This window comes from Littorina saxatilis, linkage group LG10 (genome assembly GCF_037325665.1).
Source record: "Littorina saxatilis isolate snail1 linkage group LG10, US_GU_Lsax_2.0, whole genome shotgun sequence".
NCBI classification, from domain to species: domain Eukaryota; kingdom Metazoa; phylum Mollusca; class Gastropoda; order Littorinimorpha; family Littorinidae; genus Littorina; species Littorina saxatilis.
The window spans coordinates 28,005,656-28,027,656 of NC_090254.1; the positions used below are offsets into that span (position 1 = coordinate 28,005,656).

Here is a 22,001-nt window from a genome sequence, read left to right on the forward strand (position 1 = left end):
ACCCTGATAATGCCAGACGCCAGGCGGAGCAGCCACTAGATTGCCAATTTTAAAGTCTTAGGTATGACCCGGCCGGGGTTCGAACCCACGACCTCCCGATCACGGGGCGGACGCCTTACCACTAGGCCAACCGTGCCGGTTACTGGACTGATAAATCAACATAGGTGAAGGTTTTGGCATAAAATGGGCACGGATTGGCGGAAGATAAGCATGGCTAAAGGGGGGGGGGGGGGGGGGGGGGGTAACTGCTTTATTGTGAAATTCCATCCCTCCAAAAGCTGGGCCTAGTTTAACTGGCAACAACAGGTCTGAGATCCACTGCAAACCTTCATTTGCCCCTGAGTCAGCATGGTCGGGGTGTGAAACCATTACCATGTGCTTGCTTTCCGGCACCCATGCTACTGTTTTGCGGGGCTTTGCTACCAGCCCCAGGCCTCAGATCTGGAGGGAGCAGGGTCCCGAATCGGCCACGGGATATCTCATCCGGCCCGTGGTTACGCTTGCCACATCCCGTGGTTCGCTTGGGCTCACCTGTGGACCCTGCGTAAGTCCGGTAAGAATTTACCAAAATACAGCAGAATGCAGTGTCCCCCTTTACCATGCTTATCTCCCGCATTTAAAATACTGTAGGATTGGCTTCGGGATGCACTTGTGACGAAAAGAAGTCTGGGAATTTTTCTCGTCATGTTTTTTTCCCACTGACCGTACTGATCATATTTTAGACAATCATGCGTACAAAATACGGGCAAAATTGTATGGGTTAAACTAACCTGCAACTGGTTGAGAGGGAAGGTCTGTCGATCCTTCAGGAAGGAGTGATGGGGGCCAATGGTCTTCGAGGCTTGTTGCTTCCGTGCTGGAGTTTTCTTCTGGAGTGCTTTCAAGGGAACAGCTTCAGTCACTGTAAACCATGTTAAAAATACTCAAGTAGAATGGAGCCCCCTTTTTACGAACTTCAAAAATCTGAGAAAGTCAGGTCTTAAAATGGAGGGAGTCTAATTAAATGGAGGTGCATTTACAGACCTTAAGAACTGCTCAGACATCAAAGAAAGCAGGGTCTTAAAAAGGGGGAAGTCTTCTATTAGGGGGACTTAATAATAATAATAATGATCACAGACGTCAACCGCAGTAATCCATGCTCTCCGCGCTTTACATATTAACTATGAATAAAAAATACAATTTAACATAAAATCAGATACATATGCATTCTAGCAACATAACGTAACAATAAACTTACAACACATTTGCCACTTATAATGGACAATATACCATGTGGATAGATAAGGATCCTAATTAAGTCTCATTGTCTCTCAGGTACGGATATATCCGTACCCACTCATTTGGCTCTAACTGACCAGGTACGGATATATTCGCTCAGACTGTTAGCTTCAGTCGCTTCCTATAACGTCGACCTAACGCCTAGCATTCCAGCGTTGTTGATACACAGTTCCTGCACAGCTACTACAATTCTGAGTGACCGCTGCAGCACAGCTGGTCTCGGCTAACAAAAATTGGTCAACATAGGTGGGGCAGAAAGTGTTAAAGGCTCATTCCTTTCCGTGTATACAGTTCGGTTAACACTTTCTACCCCACCTATGTTGACCAATTTTGTTTTAGCCGAGACCAGCTGTGCTGCAGCAGGTCACTCAGAATTGTAGTAGCTGTGCAGTAACCGTGTATTAACACGCTGGAATGCAGGCGTTAGATGGACGTTACAGGAAGCGACTGAAGATAGATAGATAGATAGATAATTTATTGCCAAGTGTACAATACATGAATGAACATAAAAAATACACGAGGAAAGCAGCTTGCTGTGTGATAAAAACAAAAATACATAGCATTCATACATCACTGGCACATAGCATCATACATACATGGGTTACAAGACAATTTGGTATCACAGTAACTAATACATACACTATACAGGCATGGTGAGAGCTATGAAACTCTAGCTATCGGAACCCCTAGGACCCCCCCGCCGCTCCCCCCCCCCCCCCACCCTCCAACCCCTGTTCCCGCACTGGTAACATACATCCCCCCCCCCCCTCCCCCTGCAGTCCCACAATAAAAGTACGCAGAATAAGATAGGGTCCCCCCCCACCATCAACTGCTGTAAGAACTGAACATGTTCCATACTGAAGCTAACAGTCTGAGCGGATATATCCGTACCTGGTCAGATAGAGCCATATGAGTGGGTACGGATATATCCGTACCTGGGAGACAATGAGTTAACCATCTCAGATCTGTCCATTACTGAAACGCCCACATACACTTGTGTTTTTGCAGGTGTGCATGCTTTCGTATTTTGGCAGCCATGCAGCTGATACTCCATTTCACGGTCTGATGCATGCTTGATATTAGGTTTTTTCCCTAAAAACCACAGAACTCTGACATGAATCTTTTCTCCGTGCGTACTTGGTCTTGTGCTTGCATGTAAACTCATTAGGGGATAAGGTACTAGCAGGTTTGCGCATAAGTTGATCTGGGATGTCAGAAAATCTTCACCCTTAACCCACCAAATGGGGCAGGGATTCAAACACTCAACCTTCCGCGTGGGAGCCTAGCATCTTATCTACTAGGCCATTGCACCCCTCTTCACATGGCTCAAATAAGGGAAATCAAGTGTTCAGTACTAATTTGCTTCTTACCTTCTTCTTCTTCAAGCTGACCTATTTTCTGCAGGCTTTCACCCATTTCTTTCACCTGAAAACAAGCAGACACCTCAGTCCTAATAATTGATTTGTAAATACACAGTGGTACCTGTGATGAAAGGACACCCTGGGACCTGCCAAAGTGTCCCTTCATGGCGTGTGGCCTGCCATGACAGGTATATTTGGGTCACATAAATAGATGAAGGAACAAAAGGTGTCCTTTCTTGGTAGGTGTCCTCTCACTGGAGGGGTTCACATCACAGGTGCCACTGTATAACCATCAACAGCGAATTAACGCATACAGTGGAACCTCCCTTTATGACCTCCAAAAATGTGAGAAAATATGCAGGCCTTAAAAAGGAGGGAGTCTTGAAATGGGGGTAATATTTACAGAGGTTATGAACAGAAAGCCTAAGAAAACGGGGTCACAAAATGGAGGAAGTCTGAGAAAACGGGGTCACAAAATGGAGGAAGTCTGAGAAAACGGGGTCACAAAATGGAGGAAGTCCCAAATTGGGGGTCTCAAAAGAGGGGGTCCACTGTACTGCTTTCAAGCTTCAAGTTTGCAGTTTTAAAACATTTCTAGAGATGACGACCTAAAAAAAAAATCACACTCTCTTTCATAGCATTCAAATGACATAACTGAACTCGCCCCACGATCTTAATAGCTGAACAATAAGAACAATCAGGCATGGGAATTGAAAATTGTAAAAAAGGCGGAAAATTTATAACTGAAGACGCGAAGCGTCAAGTCGACGGCGCGAAGCGCCTAGCCTTACTAGGGGGGTCCGGGGGCATGCCCCCCCGGACATTTTTTTTTCTCCAAAGAACCCAGATGGTGCAATCTGGTGTCATCTGAGCTCCAAGTTTGCCATTAAATTCTGTTTTTAGAATCAGAGTTTTTAGTACAAAAATGTACCAAATTTTGCTTACATGTATTATATATGGTTTAAATTTGTAAAAAAATTTATCTGTTGAGACAAACAGGAAAATGTAACTTGTAACACAATCTGTGCAATCTGGTTTACTTTCAAACATAATAGTTCAATAACTGAGGCGGGCGGTAGCAGTGCGTGAACAAAGTACGGAAAGTTTTCGCGGGCTTTTGCGCAAAGGCCAAAGTAACCGGTGCTTTTTTTGTGTGCCTCCCCCCTTTATTTTTTCGGCGGACACTTTTGCATTTTCGGCGGAACAAAAAAAAAATTCGGCGGAAATCCGCCATTCGGCGAACAATTCCCATGCCTGAACAATACAAACATTCCAAAAATCTAATGGTAACAAGTAACTCATTATAATTATCGAGAGAGACATGCATCGCAGGCCAGGAGAGAGAGAGAGAGAGAGAGAGAGAGAGAGAGAGAGAGAGAGAGAGAGAGAGAGAGAGAGAGAGAGAGAGAGAGAGAGAGAGAGAGAGAGATCAAATCAAATCAAATCAAATTTTATTTTACGAGGGTTGTGGCATAAGCAATATAAACGAGCTTCTTTTCAACCAGCCCTCGCCCAGAGAGGGACTATTCTAATCTTAAATACATATATATATATGAGAGAGAGAGAGAGAGAGAGAGAGAGAGAGAGAGAGAGAGAGAGAGAGAGAGAGAGAGAGAGAGAGAGAGAGAGAGAGAGAGAGAGAGAGAGTGAGAGAGAGAGAGAGAGAGAGCGAGAGAGAAAGAGGGAGAGAGAGGGGGTGAGAAAGAAACAGAGAGAGACAGACAGAAAAAGAGAGATAACAGAAAATACTGAGAGAGAGATAGACAGAGAGACAGGCAGAGAGACAGACACAGACAGTCAAAATGAAGAGACAGATAGTAGAGAGGAGGTGGAAAGACATGTACAAAGAGGACAATGACACGTCATAAACATAATTAATTTGACAAATACACAGGCAGACACTGTGAGGTATAAACTGAATGCGGGGGTAAAGGAACAGGTTGAAGCAGTCAAAACAGTTCAGCGTATAATTCTGCTGCATTAAATAGGTTTCCTACCGATTCATTAGATTCCTGCAACAAATCTTCCATGTTGGAAACTTTAGTGGGGTCGGCCTTTTTCTTCCTCTTTTTCATCTTTGACGCTGTGCTGAAAAGTGAAAGGATGAGAAAAGATAACAACATATATAAATGATATATAGTGACCTAAAACAGTAAAAGCTGAAAACCGAAAATGCAATCACTAAAGACTTTGTGGAACTTGCTTAAAGGAAAAATCTGCCATCTGCATGCATGCTGACTCAAGTCAAGAGAGAGAGAGAGAGAGAGAGAGAGAGAGAGAGAGAGAGAGAGAGAGAGAGAGAGAGAGAGAGAGAGAGAGAGAGAGAGAGAGAGAAAGACAGAGAGAAAGAGAGAGAGCGACACCGAGAGAGACAGACAGACAGACAGACAGACAGACAGACAGACACACACACACAGTGAAAACAAGCATACATCAGGCAACCTTCCCTCCTTTACCCACACTCATTGTCTTATGCAACTCACCTGACTGGGGTTGCTTCGAAATCGGCAAGAGAAGCCCCACCTTTCTTTCCTCCGGTACTGCCAACAGAACCAGAAGGGGTGGCCGGTGCAGTTGCCCCAATGGGCGTCTGAACACCGCTGGCACCGGAAACTTTCCCTGGCGGAGTGGGAGGCACCGCTTCTTTGGAGGCTTCCTTGCTTCCCTCCCCTGCAGCCCCTTGGCGGGCTGTCTGTTTTGTTCTGGCCATTGTTTTCTCAGTTAATTTGCCCTCACGTCGAAACATCCTGAAATGTGATTGATCGTTATAGTATGAGTGATGATAATAATAATAATAATAACGATTATTTATATAGCGCATAAACCTCGTGGTGACAAGCCCAGAGCACTTTACACTTACATAATCATAATACAAACAAGGAAAGAGAACTAAATCCGAATAAATTCAAACATGGTCACACGTCAAACATGATGCTTCGTCGTAACAGTTTCCTGAAATGTGATTTATCATGACAGTTTGAGTGATGGTGCTATGTCAAAACATTGTCCTGAAATGTGATTGATAATGACAGTATGAGTGCTGGTGCTAAATCAAAACATAGTCTTGAAATGTGATTGATTGTTATAGTATGAGTGCTGGTGCATGTTGAAACATTGTCCTGAAATGTGATTGGTGATTACAGTATGAGTGCTGGTGTTCCATCGAAACATTGTCCTGAAATGTGATTGATAATGACAGTCGAAGTGCTGGTGCTACATCGAAACATTGTCCTGAAATCATAATGTGATTGCATCATTACAGTATGAGTGTGGGTGCTATCAGCTAGATTATAATGTCTCTACAGGATTTACAGTCTAACCTGTCTTAAAAAAACAAACACCCAATGGACAAACAAAAGTGTTTTTTTACAGACAGGTGGTTGCTACCGGAAGGTGAATGAGAAGAAAAACTTGTCTGTTGTCGTGTGGTGGTTTTTTTCTGAGTGGTTGCCGAGGGCAGTTTGTAGCGCATGGCCACAAGGGCAGGTTCGACTGTATAAACAAAACTTCTGAGAGTATGCCACGTATGTGCTGTTGATACCTCTAACAAGTACAGATATGTATCGGGTATATCCGGTCACCCATTAGTCATTGCAAAGGTGACCGCAAATATCAGGTGGCCGTCCATTACAGGCCCCCTCCTCCTCCAAAAAAAACCCCAAAACACGATCAAGTTTTCATGAAGAAAAGAAAGCGATCATCCATGAGCCGCCAATTCATTGTCTCTGTTAGTTTTGCTTTCGTTTATACATCTTAATTATTTGCGTGTTTAACTCGATCGTCCTGGCTAAGCTATTGTTTCGTATGTTTCTATGTGTGTGGTTTGGAGTATTATATATGTACTTGAGTGTCAGATAAACAAGTGTTTCAAACTCACATCAGCTGTGATCGATCCGGAAGTGACTGCCGTAAATGTACATGTATGCGCATGTCTGTATTTACAGTTTGCGCATGCGTAAGTATTCATGTCGTCTGCTCGTGCTGTGCCGTCTGTGCACACAACACACACACACACACACACACACCACAGGCGCTCGCCCGCGAAAGTGACAAGTGGCCGTCAAGTGGCCGCTCCTGTCGAGTAAGAGGGGCACCTTAGGACAAAAATCAGTGACCGTTGACCGCGTCAGACAGGTTAACGGCCATTAAGAGTCAATTATAGAAGGAAAATTCATTAGTCATGGGAAAGCTGGCCGCTCCGGGCAGGTTCACGCCCACGAAAGGGCCGGAAATGGAAGGGACTACTGTATCTGTTTTTAGAAGAAAAACATTGGCGCGGCCATTTTTGGAAACAAATGGGAGACAAATACAGCGTCCAAAGAAGTATGCGTATGTGGGACTAGGGAGACATGTATTGCAAATGCAACAGTTTTCTTCGACAAATAAAATATAGGACGTGACTGGAGAACCAGCGAGTTGGTTAAGGAGCCCCCAGGCTCGGGGAACGGCACTCTCCAAAAGCTACCTTTATTTTTCAAGGTCTGGTGGTCGTTGGTTAAATATTTTCTTCAATTCAAAGAACTGTGATCTTTTCTTTTTAGGCCAAAAAAAAAATTGTCTGTTTAGGGTAACATGACCAAAAAAAGTAGGGTCGGTAGGTAGGTAGGTTTTTTTTTTTGTTTTTTTTTGGTGTAAATGCTATGTTGGCTGAACATTCACTTCTTATATTTGATGAATACATGTTTCAAAACTAACGTATAAATAAAACAGAGAGAAAGGGAGAGAAAGAAACGCCAAATGTCTCTTTTTAGCATTTTTACCTCTTTTTTTTTCTTTTTTTTTTTAAATCAAAAAAAAGTTTTTGGGTCGGCGCCAAATCGATAGGGTCGGTCGGGTTACCCTAAACAGACAATTTTTTTTTGTTGGCCTTATGAGAAAGATAACTGGCGATCAGTTTTAGACTCAAAGAGACTTGTACTTTTGCAACAGCATGATCACTGATGAGCGACTGACCGTAGCGAGACTAGATGCCATTCGTCAGAAATCCTATTTAAGCAGTTTGTTTGTTTATTTGTTTGCTTAACGCCCAGCCGACCACGAAGGGCCATATCACGGCGGTGCTGCTTTGACATATAAATGTGTCAAGCGCAAAGAGCATAATTGTAAAGTTATGATGTTGCGCTATATTTATTATTTAATTATTATTATTAACGTGCGCCACACACAAGACAGAAGTCGCAGCACAGGCTTCATGTCTCACCCAGTCACATTATTCTGACACCGGACCAACCAGTCCTAGCACTAACCCCATAATGCCAGATGACAGGCGGAGCAGCCACTAGATTGCCAATTTTTAAAGTCTTCGGTATGACCCGGCCGGGGTTCGAACCCACGACCTCCCGATCAGGGGGCGGACGCCTTACCACTAGGCCAACCGTGCCGGTCTATTTAAGCAGAGACATAGGTCGAAGTAACATGCAAAAGCAGACTTATATATACGTTTTACCATAACTGAAACAAATTTCTTGGTTTTTTTTCCATGTTAATAATTTTTGTACTGCATTTAGTAAACTATAATGCTGCTTCTAGCCTCGGGACCAGTGATTCACATTGCTTGGTTCACGGACATGATAAACGCCGAATCAGTGACTTGTGAGCTTTTTGTTGCAATCTCAGTTTGATCACCGAAATGCTTTGGAATAAAGAAGAATAGAGCAAAATAAAAGAAATGAGAGTTTAAAAGGAAAAACAAAGTTAAAAAGTTTAGAAAAATAAAATTAAAATAAAAACACGGCAAGACTCAAACAGACAACCTCAAGAACCTCAACACAGTTATCTAACAACTGAGCTTTAATTTGGACAGATATCTGTCAGATCAGGGATGTTGCCACAAATTCATACCTATAGGACAAATGTCCTGAGCTCTTCGGCATCAATAGGACATTTGACTGCTTTCAGGCATTTTAATAGGACATTATAATTTTGTGCAAAACACAAAATCATGTGCACACACACATATCAGTACATGCACCAACATTGTGTGCGTACATTGTTTCATTACTTTTGTTTCAAACAGGACACACACAAAAAAGAAACAAACAAACTAAAAAGCAACCAAAAACGTCAGCACTCTTACTTTGATTGGCACACAAACTGCATTATTTCATGACAGAGCTTTTTCTTGACATATTCGACAAAACAGTTTACCTGTATATGTTTAGATGGTCTCTTTGCTGTCAAATTCTAACCAACTAGTGCTAAACAGGGTCAGCCATGAATAGTTAACCTTATTAAAAAAAGACCGTTTGTGTGAATTTCCTGCTGTACCGGCCCGACACCATCTTCAAGTCACGAAACTTTACTTTCCGTGATTGTGGAGGTTTCAGCGGCGACACTGTCTTTGGCGCTGTCATTTTCCAGAATGATGCTATTGCTAGCCGTGTTTTTCCATGTTATTGGCCCTAATGTAGCACACGACGGTGTTGAAACGCCAAACGTGTTTAGCTTTTGTTGTTGTTTGGCAGGCTTTAGCTTTTTTCTGTGGCATAATTCAGTGCCGTGCGCTTCAACTATAACCGAAAGCAAATTAAAACAGACGCGAGCTTTGGTCAGTTGGAGTTGTCTCCCATACCCCTAACTTTAGTGTGCTGTAGACGGATGTACGCAAACGGCTCATATCGCAAACGGTTCGGAAAACGCAAGATCTGCACTGCACAACTTCAGTGCACCTGTACGCGAGAGCGCTCGGTCGCTTTTTGAAGATTTTTATCATGAAAGGAACATTATCAAATAATGCGCTGTCCGACGGAATGGAGTTCGTATTGGACAATGACCGCGCTCATTTGAAAACGATAGGACATCTGACCGCCATGCGGCTAAGTGAATCGGACATTTGAGCCTTTTAATCGGTCTATGTCCGATGCCTAACGACATCCCTGCAGATAAGAAAAAACTAGCAATGACTATATTTTGTGAGATACTGGTGACTGCCGGTTCCCGAGCCACTGGCACTGTGCTAAATATATACACACAAAGGAGCTAGTAGCGCATTCCGTCACTTATTTTACCCTTTTCTTTGCTTTAAAACAAGTGATTTGTATCAAATGTAACTCAATAATTACAATCAAGAAAAGAAGCCAACGATGTGCACCTATTCCAGAAATCGCTCACATCTGCATAATGCCACTGGATTGTAAGCTTTCCAATTACATATGTTAGGTAGGATACGAGTAAGAAAAACAGAAAAACAATCACCAATCACGAGTAGGAGTAAAAAAACCCAATCAATTACAGGGGCCGATGCAAAGTTTAAAAAAACAAAAAACAAACAAACAAAACAAACCCAAAGCAGTGATTTTATGCAACGAAAAGTAATGGCGATCTGAAGCAAGGATCTGTCAGGTGGAAGTTATTCAGGTGACGAGCTATTTATAGCTACTTACAGTTGGCAAAACCCGCGTTTGTTGATTAGTTGATGCCATGGAATTTACAAAACAGTTCGTAAGTTCGTGACAAAAACCACATGCAAGTGATGTTAGTTCAATGAAGAAAAACGCATTACCCTCGGGATAGATGCGGCGAACTTCTACACAAATAGCGAGTGCTTTTCTAGAGCGTAAATCCATGCATTCAAACAGTTAATTTACCAGACAGTATCGCCGCAGAAGAGTTACCGCCATTATGCCTCGCGTTGGCATGCAAGCTTTGGAAGTGACGTCAAAGCACTTGTCACTTGTTCAGCTGTGCGTTGTCTCCCCTCCATCACTTCAGAGGAGTTATTGGTCTGTTACTACAGAACTTAGTTTTGGACAGGTGATAATGGAATTCGGGTTTTACCGCTGAAACAACAAAATGCAGTCAACTCATGACGCCAATCGCAAGCTTGTTTGACACACATACTCACAAACAGATACACACACAGACTTGACACAGACACACACTGACACACTTCGGTGGCCTACTGCAGCAACACTATGCATTGACTCTGTTGTTTTTTTATGGGGGGGGCGAGGACGCCCCCATTCTATACGGATAGTTTAGAGGTTGACCATGGGCAGCGCCATTTTGTTGTGAAATACGTCATCAGTTTTGGGAGGTGTGAAGGCAACATTGTTCATCTGTAGAAAGTTGTGAAATCCGTCACCCTATGGGAGGGGTGACGTCAAAATTGGTCATCACAGAGTTTGTGTAACACAGGAAGTTGTGAAATACGTCACCCTATGGGAGGGGTGACGTCAAAATTGTTCAACAAAAACATGATATGTCGCATTGTGCAGGGTCAACTGCAACAAACTCAAACCGAGCCATTCATACCTAGCTGTATTTGAGTGACTTATATACCGACATTTTTATTTCTTATTTTCAGCACAGGTGTAGGAAAAATCATGAACCAAAATGTTATTTATTTTCTAATTTAAAATTTTTTTTTAAAAATCATGAACCAAAATGTTATTTATTTTCTAATTTAACATTTTTTTTACAAATATGACCATGGTCTTTTAAACATACAGTGACAATAAACATTGTTATGTTAAAAAAAAAAATAAAAAAAAAGCTTTTGTGCACAAATCAGAAAATACATTGTACATTTTACCTACAGGCCAAACAGTGTCTGTTGGCGGCAAAGGACCCAGCAAGTTGCTATTTTTAGATCGATTAAAAGTTGTCAAGAACAGGCGCTTACATTTGGATGTGTCCACGGATAGTAGGTTTGGTTGTGATCAGAATGATGTAGGAATAAAAATGTATGACAGTTTGGTATGATGACATGTAATTCAAATATGCTGAAATGTAATATTATACATGATATAATATTATTATGGCTGTTGCCATGACCATGAACCCCAAGAAAGGTTTAATGTTATGTAAAATCAAAATACCAAAATCAAGCACCTACTAATCTGGTCTACGGTGCGGCCAACTTCGCCGCGCCGCGCTCATTGGCTCAGTATTGAACTTGCGTCAAGGCCGATGCGCGTAGATTCCCAGAATGTTTACTTTCGGTTAGATTCTTCGACAGCATTCGCAGAGGTGACTGCCGTTACAGAGGTGAGTAAAACTGACCATCGAAAGGAAAATAAGATTCATATTGGTAATACTAATAACATACTTGCACAAGCATGTATCTACCAAAACTGTATGGGAGCACATAGTTGGAAAGGCGTGGTGAAGCGATCAAATCGAATCGTCCGTCTCAGTCAGTGCACTGATCAGCCACCACGATTGAACGTCACTGTCTGTATTTTGTATGTAAGCAGAGCTTCCAAACTAGTTAAATCCTGATGTAGTTTACAAAAACAAAACAAAATCTCATTCCTGTTCCATTGTTATTCTTGTAGTTGTGATATATTCTAGTGAAACTGAAAGTAAGTGTTAAAAGCAGAAAAGCCGGACTGAATCAGGTAATTGGGTTGGGAAAGTTTTGCTAAGAAATCCTGTTATTTCCCTGGGTTAATAAGCATCTCTTTGTCCAACTATTTACACAATTTATTTGACTAGTTTGTGGTTTCAATTGAAATTATTGTTGTATTTATTTCTAGACTACAAGAACTTGCATTGATTGCATTTCATTGTTACAGCACAAAACACTGAATGACACATACTGATTGACGAGCATGCCAATAGCCTTCTCGTTTTACAGTATAGGTACTGATAGTTGTATACAAGTTTGAATATCACTTTGAACACTGCCACATTCAGTTCTTTTTATCATTGAATAATTTTGTTTCAGGAAGCAAGCACCACTTTTGTTGTTGATGAAAACCCCTGTACAGTCAGAAGTGTGTCAAGCTCAAAGTATTATTTCACAAAAGGTGAGAAGTTATTCGTTACATTTGCAACATTTATTGTTGAAAAATATTAAACATAAAGGCAGAATTTGTTTGTCTTGTGATTGTGATGCCTACAACTACACCCGCTTGTGATTTCTCAGTCAAGTTACTGCAGATTTGTGTATATTTCAGTCTCATGTGGTATTTGCCATATTTTTGTGTGAACATGTGTATTTTTCAAGACTTAGATTCTGTGATAACATAAAATACCATAACACATTTGACACCAGTGCATCATATAATATTTTTGGATAATTCTCATTACGCATGATTTTTGAGTCACTTGAGAAAAAGTGACTCTATGTAATCGGTCAGTGTTAGTCTGTCCGGCCGTCCGGCCGGCCGTCCGTAGACACCACCTTAACGTTGGACTTTTCTCGGAAACTATCAAAGCGATCGGGCTCATATTTTGTTTAGTCGTGACCTCCAATGACCTCTACACTTTAACGATGGTTTCGTTGACCTTTGACCTTTTTCAAGGTCACAGGTCAGCATCAAAGGAAAAATTAGACATTTTATATCTTTGACAAACTTTTCTCGGAAACTATCAAAGCGATCGGGCTCATATTTTGTTTAGTCGTGACCTCCAATGACCTCTACACTTTAACGATGGTTTCGTTGACCTTTGACCTTTTTCAAGGTCACAGGTCAGCGTCAAAGGAAAAATTAGACATTTTATATCTTTGACAAAGTTCATCGGATGTGATTGAAACTTTGTAGGATTATTCTTTACATCAAAGTATTTACATCTGTAGCCTTTTACGAACGTTATCAGAAAAACAAGGGAGATAACTAGCCTTTTCTGTTCGGCAACACACAACTTAACGTTGGGCTTTTCTCGGAAACTATAAAAGTGACCGGGCTCAAATTTTATGTGAACGTGACTCATTGTGTTGTGAATAGCAATTTCTTCCTGTCCATCTGATGCCTCATATAATATTCAGAACTGCGAAAGTGACTCGATCGAGCGTTTGCTCTTCTTGTTTATTGTGTCACTGTGTGTACATTTACATGTGTTTTTAAATGTCAACAGGTGACAGTTCCACTTTTGGAAGAGGTGTGCAGTGAGATTGCAGAAAATGAATGCCTGTCAGCTGATCTGTGAAGCCATGTTAAAACCTTGGACTGTAAGTGTTTAGGGAAACACTGTATGAATGAATACAATTTTGTTGGAGTAGTGTTTTCACTTTTGCTTATAATGTAAAACAATTTCAAGTTTAAATTTCAAGTTATTCAGTTACGCTGAGAATAAGCTGTCATATATACATGACAAGTAAGCAGTGCTCCCTGTATGGCATACGTGTAATTATTGTTGATCATTCGCGTACACATTCCAGACTTGTCAATGTGCAAGTGTTCTTTTTGGATACAATGGTGTGTGTGTTTGCCTTTCTTTTAAAGTTATACGAGGCAGGGAATTATCCCAAGATATGGACTAATAAAAATCTATTTTTGTATATATATATATGTACAGTGGACCCCCCCCCCCCCCCCCAATTTGATAATCCCTCCCTTTTAAGACCTTATTTTGTCAGTTTGTCTGTGCATAACTTCTGTAAATTTTCCTTCATTTTAAGACTGCCTCCTTTTAAAGACCCGCTTTCTCAGATTGTTTGAGGTAATACAAAGGTGGTTCTATTGTATGTGTTCAAGTGTAAGACTTTGTGGTCTGTTTGACAGGTGCTGTTCTTCGGGACAAACTTCAGGTGTTTGAGTCATGCCTTGGTCTACGAGGGAAGTTCCGGAACGCGGCCAAGGAAAAGGCTCACTCATTGTACTACGCAAGCCATGCAAGCATTACAGAGGTCACCAAGTCGACTCATGCATCAGCTTCCATTTGCCTCAGGATGTTTGAAAGGCTGGTCGAAGCAACCTATGGGTGCAAACAGGAAGACAACGCGAATGACCGACCGGTGCCAGTGTGTGAGGAAGGATGTGATCAGGTATGTTGCTGGGAGTGTGGTGAAGAAACTAAAAAAGAAAGTTTGGGGCATCAAGAAAGGTGCATACAGATACGAGAAACTGCGCTGTTTAGAAGCACTGAGGTTCAGTGAGCTGTCAGAAAGTGATTGTGATTCTTCAACTGACATGACAACGGTGCTTAACCGAGGAGGACTGACATTTGTCAAAGACAACATTGTGCAAATGTTCCTTGACATGCAGGACATTTTTCGTCGGACTGTGGGTGTCGCTTGCTCTGCCAAAATGAAAGCTGATGACAAGGACTTTCTGCAACAGTGCCAAATCAATGATACAGTGCCTGTGCTTTTTTATGACACTGTGACACAGTTTATGCATTTGACATTTCTTTGAAAGTGCAAGAAGATGTTTTCGAAAATGCTGTCCTGCTTTTTGGCTCACGTAAGTGTAGCCTATGCGATCGTAACTTTGTCTGTCTGTGCGTGCGTGTGTGTGTGTGTGTTTGTTTGTGCGTGTGTATGTCTGTGCATAGATGTGTATTGAGATATCTATGGTCTGTGGTAGAAACTCTAACATTTGAAGACGTCACATTACATTGACGTCACATTATGACGTAAGAGGGTTAGACGTCACGCGAAGGAAGTACTGAAAGTCTCGGTCATTATTATTTTGAGCGCGCCGAGACTAGTTGGCAGTCGTGTCCTGTAAGTAGGCTACATGCAGACAGACAGATCTAGATCTAGTGTCTCGCTTTCTTGCACAGTTTCACCTATGCTCTTTCTGTGTGTGTGTGTGTGTGTGTGTGTGTGTGTGTATGTGTGACGGAGTGATTGAGTTTGTGTTACTGTTTGTCGATTTCTTACGTGAGCCTTGATGGCTTCGCCTCTTGTTTTTTTTTAAATCCGAGTCCACCACAAGCTGAGGACAATGTCAATGATGGACAAAGTGCAGCGCGGGGGGAAAGAGTAGAGCATGAAGAACAGGTTGCGTACCAGTGACACTAACATTAACAAGGTGTGAGACGGGCAAAGTTAGCTACATATGCAGTTGATCATATCATTAGTGCCAGTCCACGGATGCTCCCCCCTTGTTTGTGTGTATGTATGTGTGCAGGTTTGCATTTCAGTCTGCATGAGGTGAGTGATAGTGATTTTTAACTGTTGGTGCTCAGTGATTTACAAGCATGTTTTCTGTTGCTATGTAAATTCTCCTGTCTTATGTAGAACACACACACTTTGTATTACATTTTTTTTTACAATAATCTCTCTTGGTGCTGGGTACACATATTTTAAAAAGTTTTCAGGTTCATGTTATTCTCTAGTTTCACTTTTTGTTTTACGCTCGACACGTGTTTGAATCTGTATCTGTCTGCAACTGTGAGTAAGTACACCTGAATCCAACATACTAAAGAGAAATAGAGAGCTTCAGTATTTAGTCTGTACTTTAAAAAAAATTGTTATTGCTTGCATTTTTCTTCCGTTGTATTTTTTATGTCTTGAAAATAATAAAAATTGCTTTGAAAATGTATTGTGTACCGCAGTCAGAAGTAATTTATTACTTTTGGGAGTTTAGTAATGTGATATCAGTTTTCAATTGTTCGTTCACTTATATTGCTTTCAGATTTAACACACAAGAAACAGTAGCACGGTTTTCGTTGCGAAAATGTGCATTGGCAGTGCTACGCGATCGAATTGTGTATTATGTACACGCGGTGTTCTTCTGGAAAAGACCGAAGCGACATGTGACCGTCAGTCGTTCAGCCCGCGAGCGGTGGGAGGGGGGGGGGTTCACATGGTTTGTTTTTTTGTTTGTTTGTTTCAGAACCACACCCATATACACACATTTCACATGTAAACCATTTGTCCGCCCCCTGTCGATATTTATCGACTAAGTTCCTTGTGCTTGTATGTTAATTGTGTGAACGGGTTCGGTGTGAACTGTGTCTCAGCTTGGTGAAAAAAGCAGTGCGTTCAGTTTCATTCTGAGTTCGACAGCTTGATAAAAAAAACGCTCGCGCTGGACCCGAGTACTCTTCACACACACACACTCTCTCTCTCTCTCTTTCTTACACACACACACGCACTGTGACACACACACACACGCACACACACACGAGTACAGACTCATGCACGCGCACGCACACACACACACACACACACACACACACACACACACACACACACCGCGCGAGAGAAAAAAAACTACAGGTAGTCCGGGGTAGACGGTCCGGGGGAGCCAGGGGCACAAAGTCTGGGTTTTGTAAATCAATAGATTGTGGCATCACATGATCTGTTGTGTTTTATTAATTGAATAAAAAAAACATTAAAAAAAAAGCCAAAAAAAAACCATAAAAAAGCCCCCCCCCAAAAAACATAAAAAAATATGATGTCCAAACATTTCTTGTAGTCCGGGGTAGTCCGGGGTAGTCCGGGGTACTCCGAGGTAGTCCGGGGTAGTCCGGGGTACAAAGTGACCCGACCGCTCAAGCCCCCGGCGCCCACACAAGCATACAAGTGACGTAGGCCCTACACATTGACTCACTTACGCACCTCAACAGCGACACGCACACATATCAGAAGGTTATCCCCCCCAATTTTCCCTGTCTCTTTTTTTGGTAAAAAAACTTTACACATTTCTCTGACATTATTTCATAAAACAATTAACACAAAGCCGACAGAGGAAAACACGAGCATGCATGCTAATACAATAATTTATTTGTCAACACATTTGTGAAGATCTATATATGTGAATGGTTCGAGTTTTGTCAGTGTGTGATTAAAATTAACCTTTCTAGTTTGGAAACATTGTCTGAAGAATGTGTTCCAATTAATTACATATCCCGGTCAAGATCCGGCAATTATCACACTGGCAAAGAAATCAATCAATGATCACACGGCACCAGTAGGGCCTACACACTAAATATATGTTCTTAAAAAAAATGCTCACGATCATAAACACTTGACAAATGTTGTGCCCCCTGCTGAAAATACGATGTTTTGGTAGTTCTATCGTTAAATTTACTGTTCTGATCACTGACATTAGCGCCGGAGTGTGCGGAAGAATGCAGACGAAACACAGCAACCTCGCTACTTGGCAGCCATTTTGAACGATCTCAGCCAGTAACTATTTTTTTTATTTTTTTATCACGACTGCCACTGAGATCGACACTGCCCTTTCGACAGCGCTTCCTCGCGCAGACACTGAAAACACGCTGTGCAGATCAACCTGTAGGAAATCTCCTTTGGTATCTTCTTTATCTATTTTTTCTGGAGCCGCTACGAAACCGAACAATGTGAAATCGTCTTCCCCGAATCGGCGAATGCAGCTCGGTTAGAACTGAGAAGTGAATCTATACCACAATGCTTCACGCGATCTGACCCAACCTTGACCCCTGACCTGGTCTACATACCACACACAACACAAACCAGTCACCTGTTTTTACCCCCCCCCCCAAAAAAAAAAACCTCACCACCACCCGTTTTTTTTGGATACACACTTTATGTACATACGTGCCGACGAAATGTTGATCATTGCTTCAATACTTTGAAACTGTTGCTTGGATAATAACCCGGTAAAATTAGTATTTCGGTGTTCAGCCAGTCTTTCTTACAAACAGACACACACACCCACACACGCGAATGCATGCACGCACACACACACAGGCTCACACACACACACACACACACACACACACACACAGTGACTCACACAGATCTCATACATACAAAACTCATACACACATAGACAGACGGACACACACACCTTTACAAGCAAACACACATACACTCACAAACATACACACAAACTCATGCACACACACCCACACACACACCCACACACACACACACATACACACACACACTCTCTCTCTCAGTCTCTCTTTCTTACACACACACACACACACACACACACACACACACACACGCACACACACAAACACACACACGAGTACACATACACAAACAGTAACAATAACACATGTGCACAAAATGAACACACACACACACACACACACCGCGCGAGAGAGAAAGACTACAGGGATCGAGGCATGACGTCATGATGCATTAATTGACGTCAAACACTTTTGACCGTGACGTAATCTTCTTATGCGAGTCTTGGATAACCACACACACATAGACTCGGAAATGTTAAAGTTTCTATCACACACACACGCACGCACAGACAGACACAGTTTATCATCGCATAGGCTACACTTACGTGAGACAAAAATGCATGAAGAATTTGAAAAAACAGTTAGTTATATCTATTAGCGGATTATGCCTTTATTCAGGCAACGAAGTCATTCAGCGCTCTGTGTTTTCTGGGTAAATTTGGACGAGTCCATCTCTCAACATAGGGGGAACTCACGTGATCCAATATCATAATGAGCAATGATACAAACGCTACTTTACAAGATCATTAGTTTTTCTGCACAAAAACTGTCACGGATTATTCCAAAGAATAAGGTATTCCCAATAATGCCGCTGCGGAAAAACATGTAAACATTATGCTGCGAAAATAACGATGCTTCTGCAACGATCGACTATTCAGTGACGGAACAGAGAGAGACTTCAGAGAGAGAGACTTCAGAGAGAGAGAGACTTCAGAGAGAGACAGACAGACAGACAGACAGAGACAGAGAGAGAGAGACTGAGAGAGAGAGAGAAGGAGGAAGGAAGAGAGAGTGTGTTCGAATGTCTAGTTTAATAAAAAAAATTAAAAAAATGTATGCATCAAACCGGATAATGCGTCTGCTGACCTATTTGCGACGGTCGGCAACCCGGTGTACGATCATCTCGCATATTTGACCGCCACTCGCCTGCACGCTCTAACGAATGATTTCAACCCCACTGCTTTGCATCAAGTATCGACTCCTTTGTCACTAACACTCGCGTACCTAAGCTGAATACCAGCTGTTTTGGTAAAAAAAACAAGCGCATTTCTACATTTGAAACCCACCGAGCAGCCATTTCCGGGACTTCGTCACCACGATTTCTGATTTTAACATTTAAATACGGGAAAACGCAAATCCTTCTTCAACACTGATGTTATGCATTTCGAAACAAAGTTAGTCATCGCAGAAGCAGTTGCTCACCTTTAATCCAGACAGAAATCAACAACTTTGTGGTAAAACGGGAAAATGCCGGCCGAATCGAGTGTTTACCAGCGTTCACCAGGTTACCAGTTTATAGCCGGTTATCCCCCGTGTACTTCATTTTTGCTAGTCACGCTCTCCTCAGTGATCCGAGCACAAGTATTGAGCAATAACATATGGTGTTGGCAGTTAGGTATGGATGTCACCTCACCCACACAACCACCCCCTCCCATCCACAGCCCCGAACAAGGCAGCACCCTCTACGTACGTACCCCTCCAATCCCTCAGCGTTGAAACACATCTTATTTCGCCTTTTTTATGGGATGGCTTATGTAGGTGTTCGTAGTCAATCCTTCCTTCTTCTCTCACCCTCGCAACCCCCCCCCCCCCTTCCCCCTCACCACCACCCCACCTCCATCTCCGTTATTGACGTGACGTAAGAATTCGTGTAAAGTCTGCAATGTGTACATAGTCCTGTAAATTGTTTTTCTGCCTTTTTAAATTTTTTACTTTTATGTTTATCTTTTGTAAATGATTTACATGTGTATATATATATATGTATATATATATATATCTATATATATATATACGACTAGTGTCTGTGTGTGTGTGTGTCTGTGTGTCTGTGTGTCTGTGTGTCTGTGCGCGATGCGCGGCCAAGGTTCTCGATGGATCTGTTTCAAATTTGGTGATCATATTCAGGTACACCCTGGACACAACCTGGTCGATGAGATATTTCAACACGTGCTCTCAGCGCGCTGCGCGGAACCGATTTTGGTTCCACCTCAGCTATTTTGGTTCCACCTCAGCTTACCCGGGCCCCCATACCGACACACCATAGCCGCTACACCACATCACAACGCCAAAGTTCTCGGTGGTTCTTTTTCAAATTTGGACACCGTATTCAGCTACACCCCGGACACAATATCATCGATGAGATATTTCAACACGTGCTCTCAGCGCGCAGCGCTAAACTCATGTTCGTTTTTGTGTTCATTTCACCATTATAAGTAACTCTTCCTTATCTTCTCCAGTGTTTGGCGTTTATCTCCCTTCCTTCGTGTGGCTTTCCCGTTCAGTTGTAAGTTACTATTTATTTTTAGAATGTCACTGCGCTGTCCAGAACGCTTCCCTTGCACCCGTAAGTTGTTCTTACTGTCAAAGTGAAAAGGTCGAATCAATTTATAGCCACGCGAAAAATACACTCTCACCTATCTCTATATATTTATAGATACAGATATGCATATATATATACGGCTTCTCTGTGTGTGTGTGTGTTTGTGTGTGTGTGTAGGCAAAAACCTATGTATTATAGAGTTCTGTTTGTGATGGGGTCTAGCGGCTTTTGTCTGTCTGCATGTTCTGGCATGTGAGAAGCCACAGCAGATAATATAGGGCTAAGAAATAAGCTCTAAAATTCTCAATCCCGTTTGACAGGACTTCGCCTTTCAAAGGTGATTGTGGTGAACCGCCACGCTGTCTGTCTCTGTCGCGCCGTTCACCCCAAATTCCCGTTTCTGAGAGTGACTATTTTTAGAATGTCACTGCGCTGTCCAGAACGCTTCCCTTGCACCCGTAAGTTGTTCTTACTGTCAAAGTGAAAAGGTCGAATCAATTTATAGCCACGCGAAAAATACACTCTCACCTATCTCTATATATTTATAGATACAGATATGCATATATATATACGGCTTCTCTGTGTGTGTGTGTGTTTGTGTGTGTGTGTAGGCAAAAACCTATGTATTATAGAGTTCTGTTTGTGATGGGGTCTAGCGGCTTTTGTCTGTCTGTATGTTCTGGCATTTGAGAAGCCACAGCAGATAATATAGGGCTAAGAAATAAGCTCTAAAATTCTCAATCCCGTTTGACAGGACTTCGCCTGCAGAGGTGATTGTGATGAACCGCCACGCTGTCTGTCTCTGTCTCGCGATTCACCCCGGCGAAGCCGGGTATTCCTCTAGTATATATGTATAGGTTACAACACGAGTGGTTTTTTATATGGCTTGTATTTCAGTCAAGACCCAGCGGATGAATATCATCGGGAGACACGAGCCTTTGGCGAGTGGCTCTCGATTGATATTCCCGCTGGGTCTTGACTGAAATACAAGCCATATAAAAAACCACGAGTGTTGTAATCTGTATATCCCATTCTACCATCAAACACAAAGTGTAGACTACTAGCGGCACTTTTGCGATCTGTGGAGTGTGAAACAGTGTTTTCAGCGAGACATGGCCTTTTTGCAACCTTAAACTAAGTGACCGTCGCTGAAAAAATAAAACGAATGAGTGCATCTATAAGTACGCGGTAACACTACTTTCAGACCGTTTAAAAGCGTTAAGTAAAGGTTCATAAGTTGCAAGAAAGTAATGAAGTCGTATAGAAATCCATTTAGTTGAAGCGCACAATTCTTTTGCGTTTCAGGTCGGCGGAACGGGGAAACCGGTTTGGCCCCCATTTGGCTTACTCGACTCGATTCAGAATCGATTCCACGTTGTTTTTTTCGAACGCATTATTATACAATTAGTCTTATTGACAGAGAAGCAAATTTTAGGGAACACATATGTAGATTTAACCAT

At 42.1% G+C, this 22,001-nt stretch overlaps 1 protein-coding gene and 1 long non-coding RNA gene across 2 annotated transcripts in view; one reads left to right on the top strand and one right to left on the bottom strand.

Annotated features, from left to right (window-relative positions):
* The window catches only part of LOC138978527 (uncharacterized), a 96,649-nt gene extending 91,270 nt beyond the window's left edge, over window positions 1-5,379 (bottom strand). The window contains exons 1-4 of the mRNA XM_070351263.1: window positions 5,123-5,379; window positions 4,637-4,727; window positions 2,649-2,703; window positions 771-901 (exon numbers count right to left, since the gene is read on the bottom strand). Coding sequence (XP_070207364.1) covers window positions 771-901; window positions 2,649-2,703; window positions 4,637-4,727; window positions 5,123-5,349 — 504 coding nt within the window. The 5' untranslated portion in view covers window positions 5,350-5,379. The remainder of the gene's footprint in view (window positions 1-770; window positions 902-2,648; window positions 2,704-4,636; window positions 4,728-5,122) is intronic.
* Window positions 5,380-11,307: 5,928 nt separating this feature from the next.
* Window positions 11,308-14,700, top strand: LOC138978528 (uncharacterized). Its single transcript, XR_011459720.1, has 4 exons — window positions 11,308-11,627; window positions 12,310-12,391; window positions 13,443-13,536; window positions 14,090-14,700. It is a non-coding gene; the product is annotated as an uncharacterized lncRNA (long non-coding RNA).
* The last annotated feature ends 7,301 nt before the right edge of the window (window positions 14,701-22,001 follow it).